Source organism: Calypte anna, chromosome Z, assembly GCF_003957555.1.
Source record: "Calypte anna isolate BGI_N300 chromosome Z, bCalAnn1_v1.p, whole genome shotgun sequence".
Classification (NCBI taxonomy): domain Eukaryota; kingdom Metazoa; phylum Chordata; class Aves; order Apodiformes; family Trochilidae; genus Calypte; species Calypte anna.
The window spans coordinates 27,555,946-27,581,653 of NC_044274.1; the positions used below are offsets into that span (position 1 = coordinate 27,555,946).

The window sequence follows — 25,708 nt, forward strand, 5'->3', positions numbered from 1 at the left end:
GCAAAACAGGAAGGTTGCTGTTGTGGGCGACTCCCTCCTGAGGGGTGTCAACATACAAACCAGACCTATTTCATATGTAATCTGCTGCCTCCCTGGGACCCAGGTAAAGGATGTTATAGGAAAATTTCAAACTCTGGCAAGGTCTTCAGATCATTACCTGCTCTTGGTTTTTCAGGTGAATGCGGGCAAAGTGACCTCAAGAAGCCCACAGACAAAAGACAGAGATTTCAGGGCCTTGGGGCAACTGGATAAGGGATCAGGAGTCCAAATTTTTTTCTCCTCCATCCCTCCAACAGCAGTGAAGAATGAGAGGATCAACAGGAAGAGCCAAAAGGTTAATTCATGGCTCTGGGAATGGTGTCATAAGCAGGCCTTTGGGGTTTTTGATCATGGGTTGCTCTACAGGTCACCAAGCCTGCTTTCCTGCCCCAGAGCAGGAAAAGGATCATGGGGCAGGAGTTAGCAGGGCTAATAGAGTTTTAAACTAGACTTGAAGGGTGAACAGGATAAATGTAAGTGCTAGGAATAAGTCAGCGGCTAGCATGCCAAGGTTTGTAAGACAGAGTCCTAGCATAAACTCTTGCTCTGCTACTGCTGTTGAGATGGCTGATGGGGAAACAATGAGAAACAAAGAGGCAAGGGCTCTTGGTAGTTTAGAAATTGTAGGAACACCTGAGAAGGGTCAGGTAGGAATCAGAGCCTGGGCCCAAAAAATCGTGTTGGGATCATGCAACTTTACTTCATCAGGGGCTCTGGACACTTCATCAGGGGCACAGTTCAAATGCTTTTATGCAAACACACACATAAACAGGAGCTGGAGATGCTTGTGTTCCTGCAGTGCTATGACAGGACTGCCATCATGGAGATGTGGTGGAATGACTCCCGTGAGTCGTGTGTGGAACAGAAGGGTAAAAGCTCTTCAGAAGGGAAAGGCAGGGCAGGTGAGGCAAGGAGAGGGTGTTGCCCTCTATGGCAATGAACAACTAGAATGGATAGAACTCCACCTGGCGACTAATGAAGAAAAGACTGAGTGCCTGTGGACCATGGTGAAAGGAAGAGGACATTAGAGTGTCCTGGACCAGGAGTACCAAGTGGACGAGGCCTTCATAGACAGACATGTTTTGCTGCTTGTGCACAAGCTCTGGTCCTCATGGGGAACTTTAACCACCCTGCCATCAGTTGGAGAGACAACACAGCAGGGCATAAGTAATCCAGGAGATTCCTGGAATGCATTGATGGTAACTTCCTCTAGGCAATGGAGTAACACATGAGGAGTGGTGCCATGCTAGACCTTGTACTCACCAACAGGGAAGGACTGGTGGGGAATGCTAAGCTCATGGGCAGCCTTGGCTGCAGTGACCATGAGATGGTGGAGTTCAAAATCCTCAGGGAGGCAAAGAAGGGAGTGCTCAGCAAGCTTGAAATTGTTGATTTCAAAAGGGATGATTTTGTCCTCTTCAGAAACTTCCTTGGTCAGATACCATGGGATAAGACCCTGGAGGGACTGGGAGCCCAGGAAAGCTAGCTGACTTTCAAGGATCATCTCCTCCAAGTCCAATGGCACTGCATCCCTAAAAACAAGGTATCAGAAGAAAAGGCAAATCCACAAAGGGTGGAGGCAATGACAGGGAACCTGGGATGATTACAGGGACATTGTTCATGAAACCAGAAACCAAGTTAGAAAAGCTAAAGCCCTGACAGAGTCAAATCTGGCCAGGGACATTAAAGATAAGAAAAAAGGATTCTACAGATACGTAAGAGAAAAAAGAAAAAGAGAGAGAGAATGTGAGTCTTCTTCAGAGGGTGACCTGGTTACTGAAGAAGAAGAGAAGTTGAAACACTCAATGATATCTTTGCTTCAGTCTTTACTGATAATCCACCCACATCAGCTACACCACCCAAGTCAGAGAATGCAATGGCTGGGTCAGGGAGCATAAAGAACCACTCAGGATAAGTGAAGATCAGGTCCAGGAACACGCACAGGTCCATGGGACCTGATGAGATAGATCAATGGGTCTTAAATGAACTGTCAAATTTAATTGCTAGGTCACTAACCATCATATTTGAGAAGTTGTGGAAGTCTCAAGAAGTTCCCACAGAGTGGAAAATGGGAAATATAACCCCCTTTTTTAAAAAAAGGAGCAAAGAAATCACAGGTAACTACAGCCCAGTCAATCTCACCACTGTGCCAGGTAAAATCATGAAGTAGATCCTCCTGGCATCTGCACTAAAGGCAAATGAAAAACTACAAAGTAATCTGTGACAGCCAACATGGCTTCACTAAGGGCAAACCATGCCTGACAAATATGGTGGCTTTCTAGGACAGAGTTACAGCTCTAGTAGATACTGGAAGAGCAACTGATGTCTGGACTTGTCCAAGGCATTTGACACCATCTCACATGACACCCTCGTCTCTAAGATGGAGACATGGATTGAGATGAATGGACCACTTGATGGATAAGGAGCTGGCTAGAAGGTCGCACTCAAAGAGGTGTGATCAATGGTTCCACGTCCAGGTAAAGATCAGTGACAAGTGGAGCTCCTCAGGGGTCTGTTTTGGGTCCAGTACCATGTAACATCTTTGTCAGAGACATGGACACTGTCATTGAGTGCACCCTCAGAAAGTCTGCCAATGACACCAAGCTGTGTGGCACAGTGGATTCACTTGAGGGGGGGGATGCCATCCAGAGGGACCTTAATGGGCTTGAAAAATGGGTCAATGCAAACTGCATGAGGCTGAACATGTCCAAGTGCAAGGTCCTGCTTCTGGGTCAGGCCAGTCCCAGACACAATTACAAGCTGGTTCCAGAGCATGTTGAGAGTAGCCCTGAGGAGAAGGACTTGTGGGTGCTGATTGATGAGAAGCTCAACATGAGCTGGCAGTGAGCTCATGCAGCTCAGAAGGCCAGCTGTATCCTAGGATGCATCAAGAGGAGCATGGCCAGCAGATCAAGAGAGGTGATTCTGCCCCTCTACTCTGCACTTGTGGGACCCCACCTTGAATACTGCATTGAGTTCTGCTGTCCCCACCATAAGAAGGACATAGATCTGTTGGAATGAGTCCTGAGGAGAGTCACAAAGATGATCCAGGGGCTGGAGCACCTCTGCTACAAGGAGAGGCTCAGGGAGCTGGGATTGTTCAGCCTGAAGAAGAGAAGGTTCAGGGGGTAAGAAAGGGAGGCTTATAGCTGCCTCCCAGTACCTGAAGGGAACCTGCAGCAAGGCTGGAGAAGGACTTTTCATAAGAGAGTCTAGCAGCAGGACAAGGGGAAATGGTTTCAAACTGAAGGAGAATAGGTTTAGACTGGATCTTAGGAAAAAGTTATTCAGTATGAGTGTGGTGAGACTCTGGAACAGGCTGCCCAGAGAAGTTGTGGATGCCCTCTCCCTGGAGGTGTTCAAGGCCAGGCTGGATGAGGCTTTGCACAACCTTGTCTAGTTAAAAGGCACGAACGTCTGTGGCAGGGAGGCTGGAGCAGATGATCTCTAAGATCCCTTCCAACCTAAGCCATTCTATGATTCTATTTATCCCCACAGTGCTTACAATACTTTTCTGAGATTTCCTAAAAAATATATTCCATAGTTTAATTTGGTGAGTCTGTTTGGTTTTGGTCTTTTGTTGTTTGTTTCAGTGTTTCTTACATATTACCATCTTGCATAAGTGTTTCAATTAACTTGTGTTTCAGAATAATTTTCCAAGTTTGGAAATGGTATAAGATTACTAATCTCTTCAAGCTGCCTTAAGTCAAAGAGAACAAAGAACAAAAAATATATAAATTATACAATAATACTGTAAAGTTCTAGAAATAACTTTTGAACCTACTCTCATTGGAACCATGCTTTTAAAGATAAATCTACTTCTTGACTTGCACAATGGCAACTGAATAATTCACTGTTAATAAAAACCTAAGAGAAATGCCACTTAGGTCTCCAATAACAATATTCACCAGAATGGTGTTAAATATGAAACGGCCTGATTATGTAACAGAAATGGCACACAGTTTATCTCCAAATACTCTACAATGCAAAGCAGAAGTCAGCAACTTTACAAATGAAAACTTAGTCATGTTTTTTTCTGTAAAGTGGATTATTATTATTATTATGTCTTGTATTTCAGACACATCATTGTAGCAGGTTATATACTACGATATTGAGAGATTAAATGGTGGGAAGTAAGTACTTCCCCTTTGGATACACACTGAGTAAAAGCAGCCCCATGGCAGAGTCAAACTGGAGAAGAAACAACAAAAAGGAAAGGTAGGAATAGAAGTAAGGTACCTCAAGAATGTACTGCCTGATAGTACTTGATATTTTAGAGAAAGCAGTCCAGACAATCTTTACGTTAATTTACAGAACTCTAGTTTCTCTCCCTTTAGTAGATGAGATACCTGTGGAATTTTCCGAAATAGACTTCAAAGGTAACTTCTTCATTGGTCATGCAAATATTGGTAAAATTCAGAGAAGACATAAGCCTCACACACCGATTTTTGCTTTGCTTCATTGCCAATATAAGAACAACGATACTCATAATATATATTGTTATTGTAAAAAATATTATTAACTTCTATTGACAGCAATAAACTATACAGATCAAATAACGTAGTCCTTATCTAAATTAACACAACAGTTTTGAATTAGAAAAGTGTCAATGATCTTCTTTCAGTAGTGTATTTTTTTGTTTTCAAATTGTAGGGATTACTCCTGTTGTTAATAAATACCATATACACCTAAAAAGCTAGCATTTCCAATGATCAGAATTTAAATATTAAGAAAAAATATTTTCCTTACCTATGGATACAATTTTTAGATTCAAGGTATGCCATACCAGAAGCAGCATCTAATGAAAATTTCACCAGCTGTTTGGTTTTTAGCTCATCCTTTTTTTTTCTTAAAAAGGACAGGAAATCACCTCCTAGAAAAACAGACACATGGACAGTGAGACACCACAAGACAGCATACTCATATTTATCACTCAGTGGGGACGCTAGACCAAAAAAAATGTACGTAGGATCACTCAAAAGCTTCAACACACACAAAATTTTGATTCACCCACGATTTTCAATAGTGTACATTAAACAAAGATTTATCTGAAAATTGTTAATATTGATAAATATACTTCTCTAATTATATAATGAGTTTTCACATGTTTTTATAAAAATTATGAATAAAGAGCTTGTTCCTAGTGATTACAAGAAAGTAACTGATTTTTAATTGATCACTTGTGGTGGTGCTTCTCAACTTCTACTGATCTGTTTAGAGGAGTAATGAAGTGTTTAACTTCTTGGATAATGTTAACTGCATATTTGACAATGGCAATTAAAGGCAAAAAATTATAACTGTGACTCCTCCATGCTGCACTCAGAGCTCTCTCAGCCTTTCCTCATGTGACAGATGCTTCAGTCCCCTCTTCATCTCGGTGGCCCTTTGTGAGACGCTCTCCAGTACGTCCATGTCTCTTGCATTAGGGACATTAGCACTGGATCCAGTACTCCAGGATTTGAGTAAGAGGGGATGGATGACCTCCTGCAATCTTCTGGCAGTCGTTTATTTAATGCCACCCAGGATTCTGCCTTCTCTGTAGCAAGTACATGTTGCTGGTGCATGTTCGATTTTGTGTCCACCAGGATGTCCAAGGCCCTTCCTGCCAAGCTGCTGTCCAGTTGAGCAGCCCACATCTTATTCTGGTGTCTGGCTTTGTCTCAGGGGCAGGACTTTGCTTTTTTGCCTTTGTTAAACTGTGTGAGGTTTCTGTCACCCAGTCCTCCAGCTTGTCCAGGTCCCCCTGGATGGCAGCAAAATCCTCTGGTGTCTCAGGCCCTCCACCCAGTCTGGTATCATCTGCAAGCTTGTTGAGGATGCACTGTGCTGCATTAACAAAGAAGTGAAGCAGTACTGCACCCAGGATTGACTCACTGCTAGTTACTGACCTCCAGTTTTCTTTCTTAATCCTCCAGTTCAAATTAAACAGATGAATAAAGTTATCTGATACATTCTTTCTTCAGTGACAAATTTCTGGCAATTTTTAAAACAGCAGTGTGCATAACTGCAAAACACAGTCTGTTTAGAGCACATCAACCCTATTTTCAATTTGGAGGAGTAACAGCTGTATGATTCAGATAATCCAAAACTGTGGATCATCCAGGTATTTAAAATCAGACCACACTGACACACTGCTAAAGTGCAAGGATGCAAGCCAAGGTGAGTGAGTCATCATTTTTACTCTCAGCACAGCAAATGTTCTCATGTTGGGCCTACCAGCACCCCTCGGGTGCAAATACTGCATCCTGAGCACACCAATAGCACTGCTGGCGCCCATGGACCTCAGGATGTCCTTTACTTGCAGGCTGGTAACACACAGATAGAAAAACAAGAGCTGACTGGAAGCCCTTTACTCAAAACCCAACTTGAAATACCTTCTTTTTTACAAAAGATGGTAACACACATAACATCTCCAAAGTCTGGCAGTGAATCTTGGGATACTGAATTTTAAATTCTAATGAAATCTTAAAAGGACAGAATTGCAAAGTGGACTGGGAAATGATCATCTTTCCTTTAATCTAAGAGGTTACATAATCTGGTAACTGGCAAAAAATAGACATCGCCAGAGAGAAGGAAAGCAAACACTCGATTGAAACATATGCCATCTCTTACATAAGTAAACAGTATTATTCTGGTTACAGCAGACAGCTAATTTTTAAGCAATTTCCTCCTCCAACACATACAAAGAAGATGATAAAAATAATTTTATTTAGACACTGTGAACTCACTGCTGTATACATAGGAATCACATTGCAAATAGTATGCTTTTATGCCTTTTTGAATGTGGAAGTCTTCCAAACTTTACAAATTGTGGCATTACTTGATTGAGAACAGTAAACCAAGAATGCTTGCAGAAAGAAATGTACAAATTCTTTCTAATAAAATCTAACCCTCAAACAACCAAAGTTGAAGACTGAGAATTTCTAACAACTTACTGCAGGAAGAATTGAAAAGACAGATAAACCCAATTTGATATACTAAAAAAAAATTAAAATAAAATGAACCTTCTCACACAGCCTTTCACTTCCTTTTAACAGGATGACAGACTATAGACATATGATGCTCAAAATGGGAAAAGTTCTGACAATAGTCAGTAACCTTCTGTTATATTTAAGGTGGATCAAATGAACTTGAGTATGAAACCAATGATCCTATGTCATGATCTCCTTATTCCAAAAAATAAACGTCTTACCAAAAGCAAGCCTGTCAGTATATGTCCAGAAGAAACAGGAAATCATAGGAAGACATCAATACCAAGCATCCCTTTTCCTCTGTGCTGCACAAAATAACCCTGCTCAGACTAACTGGAATCTATGTTTTAGTAGTGTGGCTATGAGTTCATAGGAAATGGGAAATATGAGTTTTGCAGTAAATAGGAAAGTAGAGGCACATGTAAACATACAAGCCTAGTAAGAGGGGAAGGGAGGAAGAAGTAAGTGGTTCTGTATCTGTATATATATATACTGCATGCACGCTAGAGGGGAAAACGTGAAATTGGAAATATATGGAGACAGGGAATCTATGAGCAAGTGAGTGATTAATAGAGTGAATTACCCAATGAGAGAAGGTGGCAGAGGCAGAGGCACGACAGATTGCAGATACAGAAAAATGGAAGGTGGAAACTTAGCTGAGAGAAAGAAGAAAGGATAAAGTAAGTGAGACAAAAACTAGAGAAACAGACCAGGTCATAATTGCCAGAAGAGAAACTGTAAGGTAGTCTGAAGGTGGCTTTAGCAACAGCTGAGTATTGAGACAGATTATTTGACTAAAGCCTATATATTCCAGAGAAAAAGAGAGAACTGAAAGGAAAATAAAGCCAGCCAGCCAGTACCACTGTTAAAAATCTGTATCTTATCTCTAATTTTAATTTGCCTACAATTTGACTGATCTTTGGGTTTTTGTTGTTGCATTAATTTCTGACAGCATGCAGTAAAGGTTCAGGATGTGACTGCAAGATAGGACACAAATGTGAAATTTGCTGGTAGAAGTCAGCTACCAAGGATGCACAGCACTACCAAAGGGGCATATTACATGAAACTTTAGCAAGGTTTTAAGAGATTTTTAAAGAGAAGCAACTGGAAAAGAGATCTAATGATTATATAATCAAAGACAGCAAGGCTAACCTTTGTCTCAGGTAAGCCAGTATGTACATAAACTTCAGCTATTCTTTAGCATCAGCTCTCCTTTATTCCAGGTGATGCTTCATGTAGGAGAAAGCCTCCGATCACATGGATAATGTACATCATATAATGAATAAATTAGACATCACTCCATCTCCAACATTTTGGTTATAAATGGGCTTGTTTGCTCTAGGGTACACTAACAGCAGAAATACATGGAGCCAGCTGTCATTGGTGCTATAACCTACATACAGAATACATAAGTAATTCCAGAAAAGTCAGTTAAGATTTAAAAGGTTGTACCAGCTCTACCACAGTACCAACTATACTGGATCTCTACGGATTTCTCCACTTTATGCTGTGTAGTCTTTTCAAACTATTTCAAAAAAAGGGGGCTCGCTAAGTAAGTCGAAATACTGTGTTTTATTTGCACAAGCTTCTAACTTAACAAGACTTGTGGAAGTAAAAAGAGCTGTAACTTTTCATATAGAAAATAGCAGTACAGTCATCTTCATTTCAAAAGTAAGAGAGTGAGTAAGCTGAACTGGACCAAAGCAAACAGTGGGCAGGATAACATGAATAGGGTGCAGAAGTAATCTCAGACCTTGAGTTAAGAATGGCTTATTAGGTTTTGTTAAAGGCTCTAAAGAAATGGTTATGCTCTTTCTGAACTTGTCTAGGAGCCAGTGTAGCTGAAATCAAGCAGTGCTGACCTGAGTTAACAAAACCTGCCACCTTGGAACTGTTTCTGCATCAACGGCACAGGCAATTTGAATCCCAGATGGTTCAGTACAAATCTGAACAGGTGACCTTATCCAATTGCAGAGACAGATGTTACAACCTTGCTGAACTCTACCTTGAAGGCTAGCTATTTAAGTCTAGGTAAGCTGTACATCCATGGTTGAAACCTAATCAAGTAAAACTTCCCATACTATAAGATTACAGGATGTTTTCATAACACTGTATATGTACAAGAATAGCTCAGCCTGTTTCCAGCTACAAGTGTTCAGCCAATCTACTCTCATGAATGTCAGCATGAACCTAAATAAAAAGGAACATAAACTCCATGTCCAGTTAAGTAGGGGTTTGCTTCATTGCAATCATTTATCCATTATCAAATAGGAATCCTTTGAATCCTTTGAATCAGGAACATATCCTAGTATTCCAGAGAAATGGTGATAATTCATTAGCATTAAGAGTGAAAAATGTCCAGAAATTCCCCCTGCAAAAAGGCTTCAGGAATCATACTCAGAGCAGGTGACTGACAGAACAGACTAAATAAGGCCTATGGCCACAGAATGGTTTTGGAGACAAGAAACAGTTCCTGAAAAGCTGTTCAGAATTGTATGAGGTATTGGTCTTGTGTCTACCTTTTCAAATAAAGGAGATTTATTTTTCATAATATTGCAATATGCTGTAACATAAATACAATACATTATTAGTATATTTAAAATATTTTCACTAGAGGAAGCTAAATGAAGGATCAATAGAAAAGCCAGATTCTTTAATTGCCTACTTTTGACTTCCTGATATAGCAAAAAGAAAATTTTTTCAAAATATTTTCTGAGAATATTTCTGTAATTTTAATTATATTGATTATAAAAATGTTTAAATATATAGAAACCTGAAACAGAAAGTAATCTATCAACTTCTGATTAAATAGTCCAATAGCTAGAAGGAGTAGGTCACAAGAAAAGTGACTGTGTGCTTCCTTTTGCTATTCTGAACTAAAGATGCTTGAATCTACAGCAAATTAGATAAATTCTTCCAGAGAGAGCTGGTGAACTGCAACATGAGGTTACACATCTGCCTTCAAAATCTCCCACTCAAGAATACAGTTTATGGACAAGCAAAGTTTCACAGAAAGCTAAAATTCAAATAAGTTGAAATGAACATAAAGAAGGACATAATTCTGTGGCTTGAGTTGCTTTTTTATGTCATACATATTACATGTTGTTTTTCTCCTAAACCTTGGAAATGAAAAAATACATTCAAAGTTTAAAGGGCATCCTGTGATTTATTTTTGTTACATTGGCAATTGCATAGTAAACTAAGAGCAGATGAAAACAGAGTGAGTCTTTCAGTGAATTACAATCTCATTCTCAAAGCAGCAATACCATAAAATGTTCCATGACCACCAAGAAAGAAGCTGGGACTGGGAAGATAACAGTGATGAAAGGTAAAGGAGGGTATTCTGACTTCATCCCTGTCCTTTTTCATGAAAAGATGCTGACTTTACTCTGAAAGGAGGAAAAAAAACCCCAAAACAACCATGAAGCAGGTTTTGTCAGCCTCTTCTCCATTTGCCTAATAATCTTCCCTATATCCTACTGAACTCCAACACCCATCTCTCACATTATCAGTCTGGACTCTGGCCAACGAGTAATACAGGAATATTCCAGGCAGTCTCTTTGATCATCACCTAAATTTGCTAAAAGTGAGCTGCTATGAAAACTACTTGTGCCCTGTGACACCTTAAGAGACACTGGCAAATCGCTCTTTTCTGATTATGAATATCAAAAGCTCCTCGTAATTACATTCCTTTCTTCAGTTCTAACGTCAACAACACAGGATAAAGCACAAAAAAAAACTGGGAAAACAGGCACAGACTAAAAAAAATTAATACATTAAACTAGAAGATAGTTTAAAGCAGGATGTAAAATTCACCATGTGATGTTGCAATTACTGTAAGTTTATTTCACTGTATTGTAAAATAAAACATGCTTTTTTGGAATGGGTTCTCCTTATTTCTGCTAACAAAGCATCTGAAATCTGCTCTTGTAACAGACACAGAAGAAGAAATTTGCAGTCAAATGCTATTTTTCTCTATTCAGTACTTCTCTAGAGGCAAAATCAGTGAGGACATTTTACTCACTGTATTCTTTCACTGCATGGTAAAGCTCAGGGTTATAAACCAAGTTTACAGGTTCCTTATTTGAGTAACAGTTTGGTATTCAAATAGTCCTTGCACTGGATGCATCCCACTTACTATGCTTATGCTATGCAGATATTCAACAAATGCTCAACAAGTTACATGGTGTGGCTCACTGTGCAGAGAATTCTACAAGACTTTACACTGATTCTGGACCTCACCTCTATTCTCTGGATGATGACATCACACCACATGCTCAGGGAACTGAGATTACTTCAGCCTCTGTATCTAGAAATCAATGCTGACAATCTGACTTTCTGCATGAATGCAGAGGCTGTGTACATCTAATGTTGTTCATATCCATCCTAAATTAGGAGTCCTAACAGAATAGTGATGTGAAATAGAAAATATGAGCAAAGGTTAAGAGAACAATAAAATTTTATCATTTAGAAAAATAAAAACCACAAAAAAACCACACACACACACAGAAAAAAGGAACCACAATAAAAAAAAAAACCCAAACCAAACCCCACCTAATTATTTCCAAGAGTGCTTTAAAGGTTACTACAAATTTATTCTTTATGTTACCAAAAATTTTAATTTTTACAGGATGTTTCTCCCCCTCTCACTTTTAGAGGTTCCTGCAGAAAGGCCTGTAGGACAAGACTGAGAAGAAAATAGATCTGTCTTCTAACACTCAGCCAATGACAGGGAGATAGGATGTATTTTTTGATACATGCATCCCTTAAAGAGAATTTACACAATACACATATGCATTACATTGTTATTTCCTCATTTCTTCAGAGGTGATGGACTGTGATACTGATCACAGATTCAAAGAATGGTTAGAATTGGAAGGGCCCTTAAAAATCATCTAGTTGCAACTCCCCTGAATGGGCAAGGGACAGCTCCCACTAAACATGGGACACCAGGCCTTTAAAGGCCCATCCAACCTGGCTTTCAACACTTCCAGGGATGGGACATCCACAGCCTCACTGGGCAACCTGTGCCAATGTCTCACCACTCTCACCATAAAGAATTTCTTCCTCATGTCTAATCTAAATCTACCCTCTTCCAGTTTAAAGCCATTATCACTCACACAATGGCTATATGTCCTTGTAAAAAGTCCCTGCCCATCTATCCTAGTATTCTTCAGATACTAGAAGGCTGTTATATGGTGTCCCTGGAGCATCCTCTTCTCCAGGATCCTCTTCTCCTCTCTCTCTCAGTCTATCTTCATAGGAGAGGTGCTGCAGCCCTCTGATCATCTATGTGGCCCTCCTCTGGACTCACTCCAACAGCTCCATGTCCTTATATTGGGTGCCCCAGAACTGGACACAGTATTCCACGTGGGGTCTCATGAGAGCTAAGTAGAGGGGGAGAATCATCTCCCTTGACCTGCTGGTCATGATTCTTTTGATGCAGCCCAGGATATGGTTGGCTTTCTGGGCTGCAAGAGCACATTGCTGGCTTAAGTTGAACTCCTCATCAACTAAAACTCCCAAGCCCTTTTCTTCAGGACTTTTTTCAATCACTTCTCCCTGCAACCCCTGTCTGTGCTTGGGACAGCCCCAATCCAGGTCACCACATTACATACCTTGGTGTCATGACCGAACTTATTGAGGGTGCTCTTGATCCCACTGTACATGTCACAGACAAAGATGTTAAACAGCATTAGTTTGCCATTCATAGGGAATGCCACCCATCACTGTTCTCCATTTGGACAGGAAGCCATTGACCACAGCTCTTTGCATATGACCACTCAGCCATTTCCTTATCCAACGAGTGGTCTATCCATCAATTCCATGTCTTTCCAATTTAGAGACCAGGATGTTGTGTGAGACAGTGTTTTGGATAAGTCACACTTTGCATAAGTCCAGGCAGATGATGTCAGTTACTCGTTTTGTCCACTGATGGTGTGACCCTGTCATAAAAGGCCACCAAATTTGTCAGGCATGATTTGCCCTTGGTGAAGACAGGATAACCAATTCTTTTCATACTGGGTTAGCCCATGATGGACTGAGTGTTCAAGGTCAGGTTGGACAAGGCTCTGAGAAACCTCATTGCAGGGAAGTTGGACTAGATGACTTTTAAAGCTCCCTGCCAACCTAAACCATACTATGAGTCTAGCATTCTATGACACTGCCTGGACATATTCAGTAAGATCAATATGAACAACAGGAAGGAAGTTAACAGTAAATAAATGATGGTTCTTTTTCATTAGCACTCGTAACTTCTCATCTCCCTTTTCACTCTGGCTATGTATCTGCAACATGCTACGTGATTTATTCAATTAATCCTTGCTCTACTACACATCTTGAAATGTTTTTATCAATTACTCTAGGACGCATGTCATTTGTTCTTTTAACACATACACATACACACACACACACAAAGAAAAAGGATCTACCTAGAAAGGATAATTGTCTTTGACAACCTTTTTTATTTCTCTGTTATCTGTTGATAACATCTGGGTTATTTTTGCATGTACCAATGGATGTGCAGATGCCTAAATACGTATCTGACACCTTCCCCATTGTTTTCACTAATGACTTAATCCAGATGCATAGCTCTTGATCCCATTTACATTTGCAACAAAAGAAAAAGATTTCTCTGCAGAAACAGTTTAAGACAGAATCACAAAGAAAGCAGTACCTCTCTACATGAAGTGTTGTTTCAAAAAAAAAAAATTAATACCTGAAAAAATAAAGAATCAGAACTGAGATCTGCAACTGGAATGAAAAGCAGAGTTTAGCTGTTATGAACCTACACCATAGTTGTCTCAAAACACATAGTAAGTGCGAAAGCTTTCATGTATCTGCAAGCAGTAAGCCAACATGTATTTGGGATATAAAAACAGTAGAAAAATATTAAACAGATCTTGAAAGACACAGGAGAAATTTCACATTTTATGGATCTGTTTCTACCTTTTTCCTTTGGAAAAAAAACTTGTCAGACATTTATTAATAATATGCCTTCTCAATTATGCATTTACAGAATGCAATCATGAGCTAAAACATGTAATTTTTACATATTAAAAGGAATGTCAGAGTTAAACTGTTTAAACACCTTCCAGCATAAACACATCTAAGACAACACAAAGACAAAGCAGACACTGCGAAAACTGAGTGTTGAGTGCAACTCACAACAGATTTGTGGAGATCCACTAACTCCAAAGCTAGCAGAATGTCATATTTCCAAAGATTCAAAATGCACAATTTACTTTTGAGATCAGTTATAAGAATGCAGATAATCAGAAAACAGTACCTTTTCCATTATGTAAACAATACCTGTGAAAATATGCTGGGGCAGGTCAAGGGGGAGAAGAAAAAAATTACCTGGAACAAGTTCCATAACAATATAAATAGGTTGCCGTTGCGTGCAAACTCCAATAAGTTTTACAATATTAGGATGATCATACTGTTTGAGTATTCTGTAAAACACATAGTAAATTATTATATTAAGAAACTTTATCATATGTACTGATTAAATATTACAGGAAAATACCTTAAATCTCAATACTATTTTATTGGAACATGTCATTACTGTTATCATAAAGAAAAAAAAATCAATGCAAAAGATCAATGAATTCTATTTGAAACATGGACATACTAATTCTCTAATAAATCAAGACTGATCACTGTATTATTCTTACTGCAATTTTACTATTTGTCTACATAAACTTTGTCTATACAACTGAAAAATTACCTGACAGGCTTGCAGTTTCTTAAGAACCCCTGTAGCTAAACAGGACTTCAGTGGCAGACCAGAAGCAGAGCTACATCAAAAATGTATGCACAGAATGCCTCTTTACTTTCCTGCTCATTTGTTCAAATGCACACTCATTCCAATTTTACTTTAAGAGATTAGTAAATACAATAAGTTTTAAAAGAAAATAAGGAAAACAATTTTAATTTTAGAATCTATAGAAAAACATTTACATCTTATTACAAAATACGTCAGTAAAAACATTTTTAGCCTAAAACAGCACGCTATGATTTATGAAGTGAAATGAAGGGTAAGGAAGAATTCTATAGACTTAGAGATTGCAATATAAATTGTTTTTTCTATTATTCGCTGACTAAAAGTAGCTCCTCTTTTCTCCTTTGTTTCTAGGACCAGAGTAAAATATTAAGCTACCTGGGTACATACATCTTTAGTGCAATGCAACATATTTTATTTTCTTTTTCTTCAAACAAACTTTGCTCCATTAGTAGCAAGCTGCTTAAAAAAAGAAACATCTCCACAGTTTCCAAATTAAAAGCTGCTTATTCAATAGATAGAGTGGCTGGTCTTCATTCTTTAAATTCAGATAAAACATTTTACTTCTCCCTATTGCTCCAAATAGTTTGAGAGTGAAAATGAAAACATATGAAGCTCCACAGAGGAAGCAATTTAATTTAAATAATTTTCATCTCAATACACCCCTCCAATCTGAGGTCTCAGAACCTACCTATCTACATCAGCCTATACTTTGAATACTTAGTATACTGTGGAATGATGGTAATTTGAAAAAATAAGTATAGAACCACATGCTGTCTGACACAGCATAAAATACAAATGTATGTCTGATACAGCATAAAATAAAATACTCCTACTGGAGTGAACTTTTCTTACAAAGAGAAAATTACTAAATGGGGTCTACAAGGTACCGTAGCCACATTTGGTCTGCTCCACTAGTCATATATGCAGGGTAGGATCCCTTACTGGTATAAAACCATAAATTAATGGCATCTTCCAGTCTTCTTCTTCCTCATGGCACATGTCAGAAGAAGTTCTATACTGGAAGTATGTAAAATAACAAAATCATGTTTCATAGGCATAGCTTGCTTTGCCAAAACCATAGTTTCTGCAAGTGCAGATGCTATCACATTGACATGTCAAAAATACCCATGTTCAGTTACTGGGGCAACCGTCATGGAAGGTATTGAAGGAGATAAAAAAAGGGAGAAGTTTGACTATTGCTTCTTTGAATTTTTCTGAAGGTCAAATTTTGCAAATCCATCTAGGAATAAAACTTGCGACAACAAAACACAAGGATATCTTTCAATTACATTGAGAGAGCCTACCTGGCTTCTGACAGAAATCGGATTTTCAGTTCCTGAGGAAGATCTTCTTTACATGTTTTTACAGCAATAGGAGTTTTATCCTTCAGTGTTCCCTTATACACCTCACCAAAATTACCCTGAAAAGAGAAAAGAAAAGAAAAAAAAATATTCTAGGTGAACAAAATTTTCACAATCTCCAGAAAAATTATGCAAACAGCTAATGTAGTTTGTATGGAAATCTGAAATGCATTTACCAATTCAAATGAGGTTTTCTTTCAGTATGCAGAGCTGTTGGAGCTATATGATCTTTATGGACCCTTCCAACCCAAACCATTCTATGATTCCATGATCTGTCCCTAACACAATACAGCTCACATAGGCACCTATTATATGGATATAGTGTATTAATTTGGCTTTCACCTGGCTGAAAAGCGAAAATAATATATTTATTCCCTTGTGTAATTTTCTTATAAAGCCTTTTAGTAGCTCCTGAAATTAACACTAGTAGCAGTATTTTCTTTCTTAATCTTACTCCTGAACTTTCATTTTCACACTATTTTATCAAGATTTGAACTCTCAGTCTGCAAGAGACCAAAAGATCTGTGAAACTAGGACAAAATACATCAAAATAACAAAAGAATTATCACATATAGAAGAAAGAAAAAAAAGCAAAGTAAGAAATGTGAAAACATTGTATATAGATTTTGATCATCAATTAAAACCACTGCAAAAAAAGTACTGTCATTTCTCCCCTGAAAAAGTTACATGAGCCACAATTTGTTTTAAAAGCTAGCTCAGCACTGCTCTATAAAGACAAGGAAGGCCACACATTTGGACAAGACTTAAGAAAGTAGATCCTTTTATAATCAGATTTTTTTAGGTTGTCAACAATTTATCACTGGGGCAAGCTGTTTGTTTGTTTATATCATAGACTAAAACCAAAATAACTAAGATCACAGAATAATCTCCATCAGACATATTTTTGACCTAAATAAAAAGGAAAGTTAATCAGGAAGAAGGAAATTGTGTGGTATATAACTAAATATGTCTATCTTCTAAGAGAAGAAAACAAAACAAAACAACACTGAAGATCTCATACTTTAGTTAAATTTCCCAAAGAACAGTTTCAAATCTATGTCTGATAAATTTCCACATTATTCCAATTCTGTGTCCTGGTATCTGGAGCTGCATGTGACTTCAAAAAACATTGTAACTCTACTGAAAATGTCTTCCTTTCTGTGACGAGTGATAAACACTTCTTTACGTTTTTGAACATTGTATTACCAGAGCAAAAAGACAGGAAATGGAAAAAAGAAACTCACAGATGAAAAATAGTAACATGATGATAGTAACAGGGGAAGAAATTAAGATCTAAACACAGCATTCCAGTATTATTTTATATATTGTAGCTTAAGTAATATAGAGCTGGCAAGCAAGGCAGAGTATCTATGACAGCAATCTGCACTTCTAAAACACCAGTTTGGAAGGCCAGGACACTACCTCTAATACCTAGAATGGCACAAGGTGCCCAAAGGCAAGAATCTGAGTCACTCTTGCACACTTTTCAACTACCCTTCACAGCAGACGTATTTAACATGTAAAGGTGAACACATCAAAAGGACTACTTCAGTATTGAAAAAGCTTTTTTTGATTCATTTAAAATATTTAATCATTATATTTACCGTTCTTATTAATAACGTGTTCCTTTCATATAACTTTGATTTTGACAGTTATTATAGAATACATCTGAGTAAATAAACAGAGCACTCACTCCTGAGAAGAAGTTAAATTTTTGTCTTTTCTGAAGTCTGGATCTTCCTCTGCATTAAGCTTTCAAGATTTTCTTCCTCATCTTTTTAATGCTTGTTAAGACTTTACAGACCCTCATATTTCTCAATTCCATAGTGAATGACTGTAGTTTACTTCACATTTTCTCATATGGACAGTGTAGTTCTGTCATTAGCTTTTGCAGTTTAACTATATCTTTTTTAAGATGGGTGCCTAATACATTTATATTGTTCCAATAAAGTTCTTACCACTTTTAAACATTGAGTTATCTTTACTGAACATTAAAAATGCTTTCTACCAAAAATATTTAATGTACATATAAATTAAGTTTATTAATCAATTAATCAATCAATCAATTAATTAATTCATCAATTTTCAGATTGCTTTAACTGTCTTTACTCATAAAGACCAATTCATATTTATTTTTAGCAAGATAAAGTTTTTTAATGCCTGAAACATCTTTAATTTTCTCCTTCGATGCTATTTGGTTGAATAATGTGAGGCTGCCAAAGTACCTGCATTTTATGCAGATCCAGTTCTCTCAAGCAGTAGATAATACTTTTTGTCATCTTACACTGCCAAAAGGTAACAGAATCTTCTGAGAGTATTTAATTCTCCCATTTCTTGAACAGTTATAAATTCTTTTAGTGTGCACCTCAGCAAGAAAGCAATTAATAACTTAATTTTTCTCCTTGTTTAACCTATTTATCATGCTTTGGGAAATCTTTTGTAACAGCATGCAGAATGGCACTCACAACAGTCCTTGTACGTGTAAAAGTGCTAATAATGAAAATGAGGTATATCGCTTAGCAGATTTTAAAGATTAATAGCTTCTAAGCAGAATTTGTCATATTAACTACACTGTACAGGAATTAATTTTGTAAATAAGCCACAGTGTAACTAACTTACATCCAAGAAGCCATGCAAAAACAACTAACATTTTTTAAAATATTGATTTAATCATCTTACATCCAATTTTACATATAAATACATAAAGTTCATACGTAATTACATACATACAGGTATGCTTATTATATTTTTGTTTATACTAGGCAACAATATATTTTGTAAGACTACACAAAGTAAATCAGCCACATCGTGCTTTAAAGAAAACTATTTAGCTTAAAGGCCTTCCAAAATATTTATTAGTTAAATACCTTTAGTAGTGACATTATGTCAATTAACCAGTAAATGTGACTTACATTTGTTTAAACCACAATGCTGTTTTGTAAATAGGAAATGTATAAGCACAACAATGAATATACATTTACTTAAATGGTATTTAGCTCACTTGATTACTTACCTTGCCTAGTAGTTCTCCCAGTGTAATATCCTCATGATTGAGAACCCACTTCTTATCCTATGAAAAGGAAAGCAGAATTTTCCATCTGTCCAAATATGTACGATACATATACATTACAATACATATACAGTACAATACATTTCACCTGGACGGAGCTAAAGAAGCATTCAGACCAATCAATCAAAAGCATATAAGGAAGTTACAAATCTAAGTGTTTACAAACACAGAGTAGAAAATTTCCTATAAAGTTTTGAAATATACCATAAAGCAAATTTCTATCACAAGATTAAGCCAACAACATGACAGTTTTGGAGATAAGCCCAGTTTTTAACAAAGACTGAGTCAAAACCATATAAGAAAACATCACTGTAGTATATGAAACAACATTGCTGCACTGAAAAAAAAATGTTTTTCTACTCAGTGTACCTGAAAAATAACTTGGTTTTCTACTTATTAGCAAGGTACATAATTGCATCTTTTACGGCTTCTGTGGTAGCTTGAAATATTACAGGCAACTACTTGGGAAGACAACATAACAAATGCCAGTAAAAGTATCTGTTCTGTGCTGATAAATAGCACTGCAGATACTCTGCAATGGCCTAAAGACATACCAAAACAATTATACATTTATTGCTACACAGACATATTAGGTAAACACTTAGCTAAAATGTTAGAGTAGGATATTCTAAATGTAACCCATATTTAGTTTTTCCATTTTATTTCTCTGTTCTCACCTCATCTGCTCTCACAAACACCATTATTGTTCCTCATGTCCTAAGCATTCTTTATTGCACATGAAAAGGGCAAGTACTGAACGAAGTGTATGCCAACTCATTAAATCATCTCTCAGAAGTTAAATCACCTCACAGAAAACCAAGCCAAGAATGCTGGCTTTGAAGTACACCTACTATGAGAGATTACCAGGTCTTCTGGACCATGTAGGACCTGTAGTGATCGTGACCACAAGGCTGTTGTAGGTCAAAGTGTTAGCAACCCACAGAGCAGCTAGCTGGAGTGAGCCCAGACTGTGCTGTGCGGCACAGCTCCCTTGGCAGCAGAACTCACTCAGCCAGCACACTGCAGGAGTCCACAGGCAGCACCCACTGGGTACCACCCTGGGTGACCTTGCTTTTATCTACACCTGTTTCAAGAAGCTCTCATGTGGATGTCCTTTGTTTGCAAGTTGAAATAATGAACAGAGTTGTTTCCTTGTTATAGTCTGAATGACGAAAATGTGAGAATCTCTGCTTAGGCAAGAACTGCCCAGCATGCTCCAGTTGGTTTTGTTGCCCATTCAACATTACACCACCCAGGGCATCCACCATCTAAAGGGATACAAGATTGTCTACAATTCTCCCCTTTCTGTGTTAGGTCTCATAGACACTACTTTAAATTATAGCTTTCTGACTCTGAGTGTCTATTACCATCTACTAGCACCTCCTGGTGCCAAATCAGACCTTTCTAATGTTAATACATGCCTGAGGGCAGGGAATGAAGAAATGGGAGCCAGACTCTTCTCAGTGGTGCTCAGTGACAGGACAAGAGAGAACAGGCACAAAATAGAAAACAGAAAATTCATTCTGAACATGAGGAAACGCATTTTTAGTGTGAGGGTGGTAAAAGACCTGAATGGGTTACCCAGAAAGATTTCAGAATCTTCTGGGGGAGACATTCAAAACCTGACTATACACAGTCCTGGAAAATCCACAGTAGATGAACCTGACTAAGTAGGGGAGCTGAACTCGAGAATCTCAAGAATATAGCTCCAACTTCAATGAGCCTGTAACTCAAATACAGAGAAAAAACTTCTGTATGTAACTAGTCCATAGAACAACAGAATGGCTAGTGTTGGAAGGGGCTTTTAAAGATTATCTAGTGCAACCACCTTGCCATGAAACATCTTTCACAAGATTAAGTTGATCAGAGCCCCATCCATTGCCTCAGGGCAGGTGTAGGACCTTGGACTTGCCTGTCCAAGCACTTCAAGCCTGTCTGGATGGCATCCTGTCCCTCAGGCATTGTCAACTGTCCTACTCAGCTTGGTGTCATCTGCAAAGTTGTTGAGGCTGAACTTGATCCCACTGTCTTATGTCACTAATAAAAATATTGAACAATACTTGTCTGTCCTGAGGGACACCACTTGTTACTGATGTCCATTTTGAAATTGAGCCTTTGGATATAATTCTGAATGCAACCATCTAGTCTACTCCTTAGCTATCGAACAGGCCTTACACCAAATCGATCTCTCTCCAATTAGGAACATGGCTCTTCTGCAGGGAATTTGCTCTCTTGTTATAGAAGCAACTTGCCTGTATTTTGCTAGATCTCAGTCTCTTAGGAACCATATACTACATAAAATTTTCTGCCAAAGACTGAATCCTGACAGAAGGCATTGCTACAGCTTTCAATGCCTTTTAACGCATTTTCCAACTTAAAAGAAAATGTAGAATGTATGATTACTTTTTTAGTGATCAGTCTGACAGATAACCAAAAAGGGAACTTTTTACTCCTTAGGTGAAAAAGTAATTTTAAAGATCAAACAGACACATGCATACTTAAGTATCCCTTGCCAAGGCTGAGTTCTATATCACAAGTGCAGAAGACTGAGTACAACCTGAGTAAAGAGATTCATGAAAGACCTTTTTGTAACATGAAATTTGAGGTCACCTTAAAAGAAGCTGAAATTTTAATGGTTTTTTTTAAACTATGAAAATTCTTTCCATCCATATGAGGGATAATTCTTAAAAAAAATGTTCCCCACTGTGAATCAGCACTTTCTTTTCAGTTTAAACATTTTATTTCAAAATAAAATAATTCACACAATGTCCTGTTATCTCATGCGATCTAAAATTTATTTAAGCAACACTACATCCAATGAAGTGTTGATTTGGTAATCAGCAAGAGACTTACTTAAAAACTGAATTGACAAAGTCATGAGAACTTTACCACTGAAAGAAGCCATTTTATCATAGAAGTTCTTCAGAACATCTTTATGAGCAATGAACTACTACTTTAAGCTACTTAGTAGTGAAAGCAGGAGGATATTTTGTGAGATGCTGAATGCCATTCTTTCAAGATAGTAAAGATTTATAACAAGAACTTTGATGGAGCATTATTTTAAGGATTTGTGTTGCCCAGAGCAAAGAATGCTGAAAAAGTTAAGAAAAAGAGTCATGATACATGCAAGAATGAAAAATCTTGTATTACATGTATGTATTACCTTAACAACAGGATTCAGCAGAACAACACCTGACTTCTTTGTAATAAGTTGCTTTGTTGTGTAATGATGTTCTATGAGCTGAGGAATAGTTGGAAACCCAGTTCCTTCAAAACGATACTGATTCTGTATGGAGGTAAAAGGAAATAAATGTTTCTCTATAAGCAACATGCTGAACAAGAAATTGCAAAAGCACATCATCGAGTTTCCCTCACTATTAATAAAGAAATGCTCACTTAGATTTCTTTCCAGATCTATTGAATAGTATTTCTTCTGATTTAAATGAACTTATAGATAGGAAGATGATAGATAAATAATTAAATGATAGATCACCCCATCACTGATTCCAGGCAACATGATAAAATAACTATTTATTTAAACTCTCAATTTAAAAAGATACAACAGTGAAACTTAAAACTCTGAATGAAATAAAAATATTGTGAACCAGTAAAAACAACACTAATGTCTTAATTACCTAAAATTCTGGTAATTACAGAAAACAAACTAAAAAATAAGTATCTGGCAGTAAATAAACAGGACACGGATAACCTATCTTACTGAATTTACAATATTTGATAAAATTAATATATCCCTGGCACAGAGTTTAAGATGCATGATTGACCTATAACAAGGAGTATATACCAGAAGAGTCTACCGCATCTAAAAACAAAGGTAAATCATGCATATAATTCACAGAGAAGTTAAGCATGACAAATTTCCTCTCCCCTGTACTACATGATTTTATCTCTTTCATATACATGATTAAAAATGATAGAAAGATTTAAATCTTTAATATTTTCTTAGAAGTATGGAACATTTCTTTATATGCATGTAACACAGCAAAGACTACTATGACATACCATTCGTTAAGGTGTTCAAGAGGGAAATCTATTTTCATTATTCGTCTAGCCTGTACACTTGATGGGGAAAAAGCCCCAAAGAGTAAAGTGTTTACTTCATCCTCTGGAAGGTCATAAATTATGCACTGCAGCTGACTGGGAATCACAATAGAGTCTGGTGCCTATACAAGACTCAGAATCTATCAGTTAGAGAACTCTTCCTCAAAGAGAGAAAAATGCTATAAACCAGCCTGACAACTGCTACAATTAAAAAAAAAATCAAAGCACAAACAGTGATGCAAACTTGTCTACACAACTGGGCATGCAGACTTTATCCTTCTAGCAGCCAGGACTAAACTCCTTGCAGAATGCATTATAAATTTCAATTCCTTAGGATTAAAGTATTAACTTCCTGAAATGGTCATAGCTGCCAGTAAAGACAGCTTGATCTTGTAACTTTTTTTTACATTCCTGGTTCTCTACTGTAAAACTGTTCTTACACACTGAATACTTTGTATTGTTTAACTTCATTCACTTTTTCAATAGTAACTCATCTTTGACCAGTAACACTAGTACCTATTCCTTTAAAATAAACTACTTTATATTTCTGTGTCAATGACCAAAAAACCCTGATGTCCTGAGATTGCCCTAGCACAAAAAGGCTAGTGCTGCCTACTATTTCCTCATCTTAGAGACAGCCACACATCCATCTGATGCCATCTTATGTAAGACTTCAGGGCAGACAAGAGTTCCTTGATGAACCTGTCACATAAAATTATTTACACAGGATTATTACAGCCATACCAAGTGCATGATGTGCATTTATTCCTGCTGGGTCAGGATCAAGAGAGCTCCAAGTATCCTGCAAGACCCTCTGTATCTAGGTACAGGTAATTTTACAGCTCAGATTTTATGATTCAGCGCTCTGACCCATCAAAATACTTTAAAGTCATAAAATAAAAATAAAATCCCCACTGAACTAATTTAGAAGTTCACTTCTACAACAGAAAGTCCAGGGAAAAAAAAATTGAGGAAAACTCCATCTCAACTAGTGTCCATAATCAGTGGTCCTACAGAAGCCTTCCGGCTTCTGTGAAGTTCGAAAAATACCACAGCCTCTCACTAAAAGTAAATAAACTAGGTACTGACTTCTCCCAGAAATGCTGCATCAACTGAGGATTCATACAAGGAAATTCCCTTCGTGTAAACACTTTTCTGGAACTAAATTTGTGTATTTGTACATGAGAGATTTTACTACAAAAGACTAAAATACTATTTGCAGCACTACTGAATAGATACTGAGAATTATTTTCTGCTATGTCATATTTCAAGAAGAATTTCTAGTATTGTTACAGGGAATTGTCATATTTTGAATGAATCTAAAATTCTGAATGGTAAAAAAAAAAATACACGCAATAAAAAAAATCCAAGTATATGCATTAAAAGTAAAACATTGGTAAAGATATATAAAATTAACATACTGTTTTAAATGACCAATTTTTTCTCAAGTTACATAAGCAAGAGACTGATACATATGATCATATATGCCATGCAACATTCTCAAGTGTTTGTGTCATACTGAACAAAATCCAGAGAGCTAAGAATAACATAGACATCTCCAGAGCAGCAGGCACTTCAAGTATCAACTTGAAGCCTTTACATGTTATTTTATTCTCCATTAATGTTTCCATTTTTTATGAAGATGCAATGGAATCTTTACAGTCTGAATTAAAAGTAGACTAACTAGCACCAACTACGAAAGATGGGGTTTAAGATGTATGTGCATAAATCAGTAGTAACATGTTCTGGATTTCAAAACACTTACAGAATTTTTACTTCCATGTAAGATAAAAGATGTTGAATAACCTCAATAATAATTAATATTTTTCTTTTGTTTTCGAAAACAAATTTTTCCCCCGATTGCAGCACTGATACATACATTTTCAACAGATTCCATATTTTCATATTTTCATATAAAAGCTACAGCCACTTGCCATAGTAAGTTACGAAGGTCCTAAACTGTATAGCTGCATTTATAAACTTCCTAACATTGAATATTCAGTAATGTATCAGAGACGTACATCAGCATATTGTATGATAAAGTGCCTCCGTTGTCCATCTGAAAACACAGAAAGGACATATTCACCAGGTTTCCCGTGGCTCTCTCGCACCAAGAAGTCTCCTTGCTGTTTTAACAGCTCCTGGGCTTCTATTCTTGGAATTGCACCATGATACCAGTCTTGGTCAGACAATGGTTTCTCAGTGGTTGATATTATATCAAAGAACTTGGAAAAAGATTGAATAAAAGTGTCAGTATAACAGTTTATTTTTACATGAAAAGCATAGAAAACAACAATAATTTCTATTTCTGTATCTACGATACATATTTCTACTAGCAAACAAAATCAAGGCTTTTACATTTACACAAAAAGCACACTACCTTAAAAAAATTAACATATAGAGAGCAAAAGTTTATGGAAAC

The 25,708-nt window shown here is 37.3% G+C and overlaps 1 protein-coding gene across 1 annotated transcript in view; it reads right to left on the reverse strand.

The window, feature by feature from the left end:
* The window catches only part of FER (FER tyrosine kinase), a 105,217-nt gene that overhangs the window by 17,340 nt on the left and 62,169 nt on the right, over positions 1 to 25,708 (reverse strand). Inside the window, exons 12-17 of the mRNA XM_030466772.1 lie at positions 25,308 to 25,511; positions 22,391 to 22,513; positions 19,171 to 19,227; positions 16,101 to 16,216; positions 14,370 to 14,464; positions 4,789 to 4,912 (exon numbers count right to left, since the gene is read on the reverse strand). Of these exons, the coding sequence (XP_030322632.1) occupies positions 4,789 to 4,912; positions 14,370 to 14,464; positions 16,101 to 16,216; positions 19,171 to 19,227; positions 22,391 to 22,513; positions 25,308 to 25,511 (719 nt within the window). The remainder of the gene's footprint in view (positions 1 to 4,788; positions 4,913 to 14,369; positions 14,465 to 16,100; positions 16,217 to 19,170; positions 19,228 to 22,390; positions 22,514 to 25,307; positions 25,512 to 25,708) is intronic.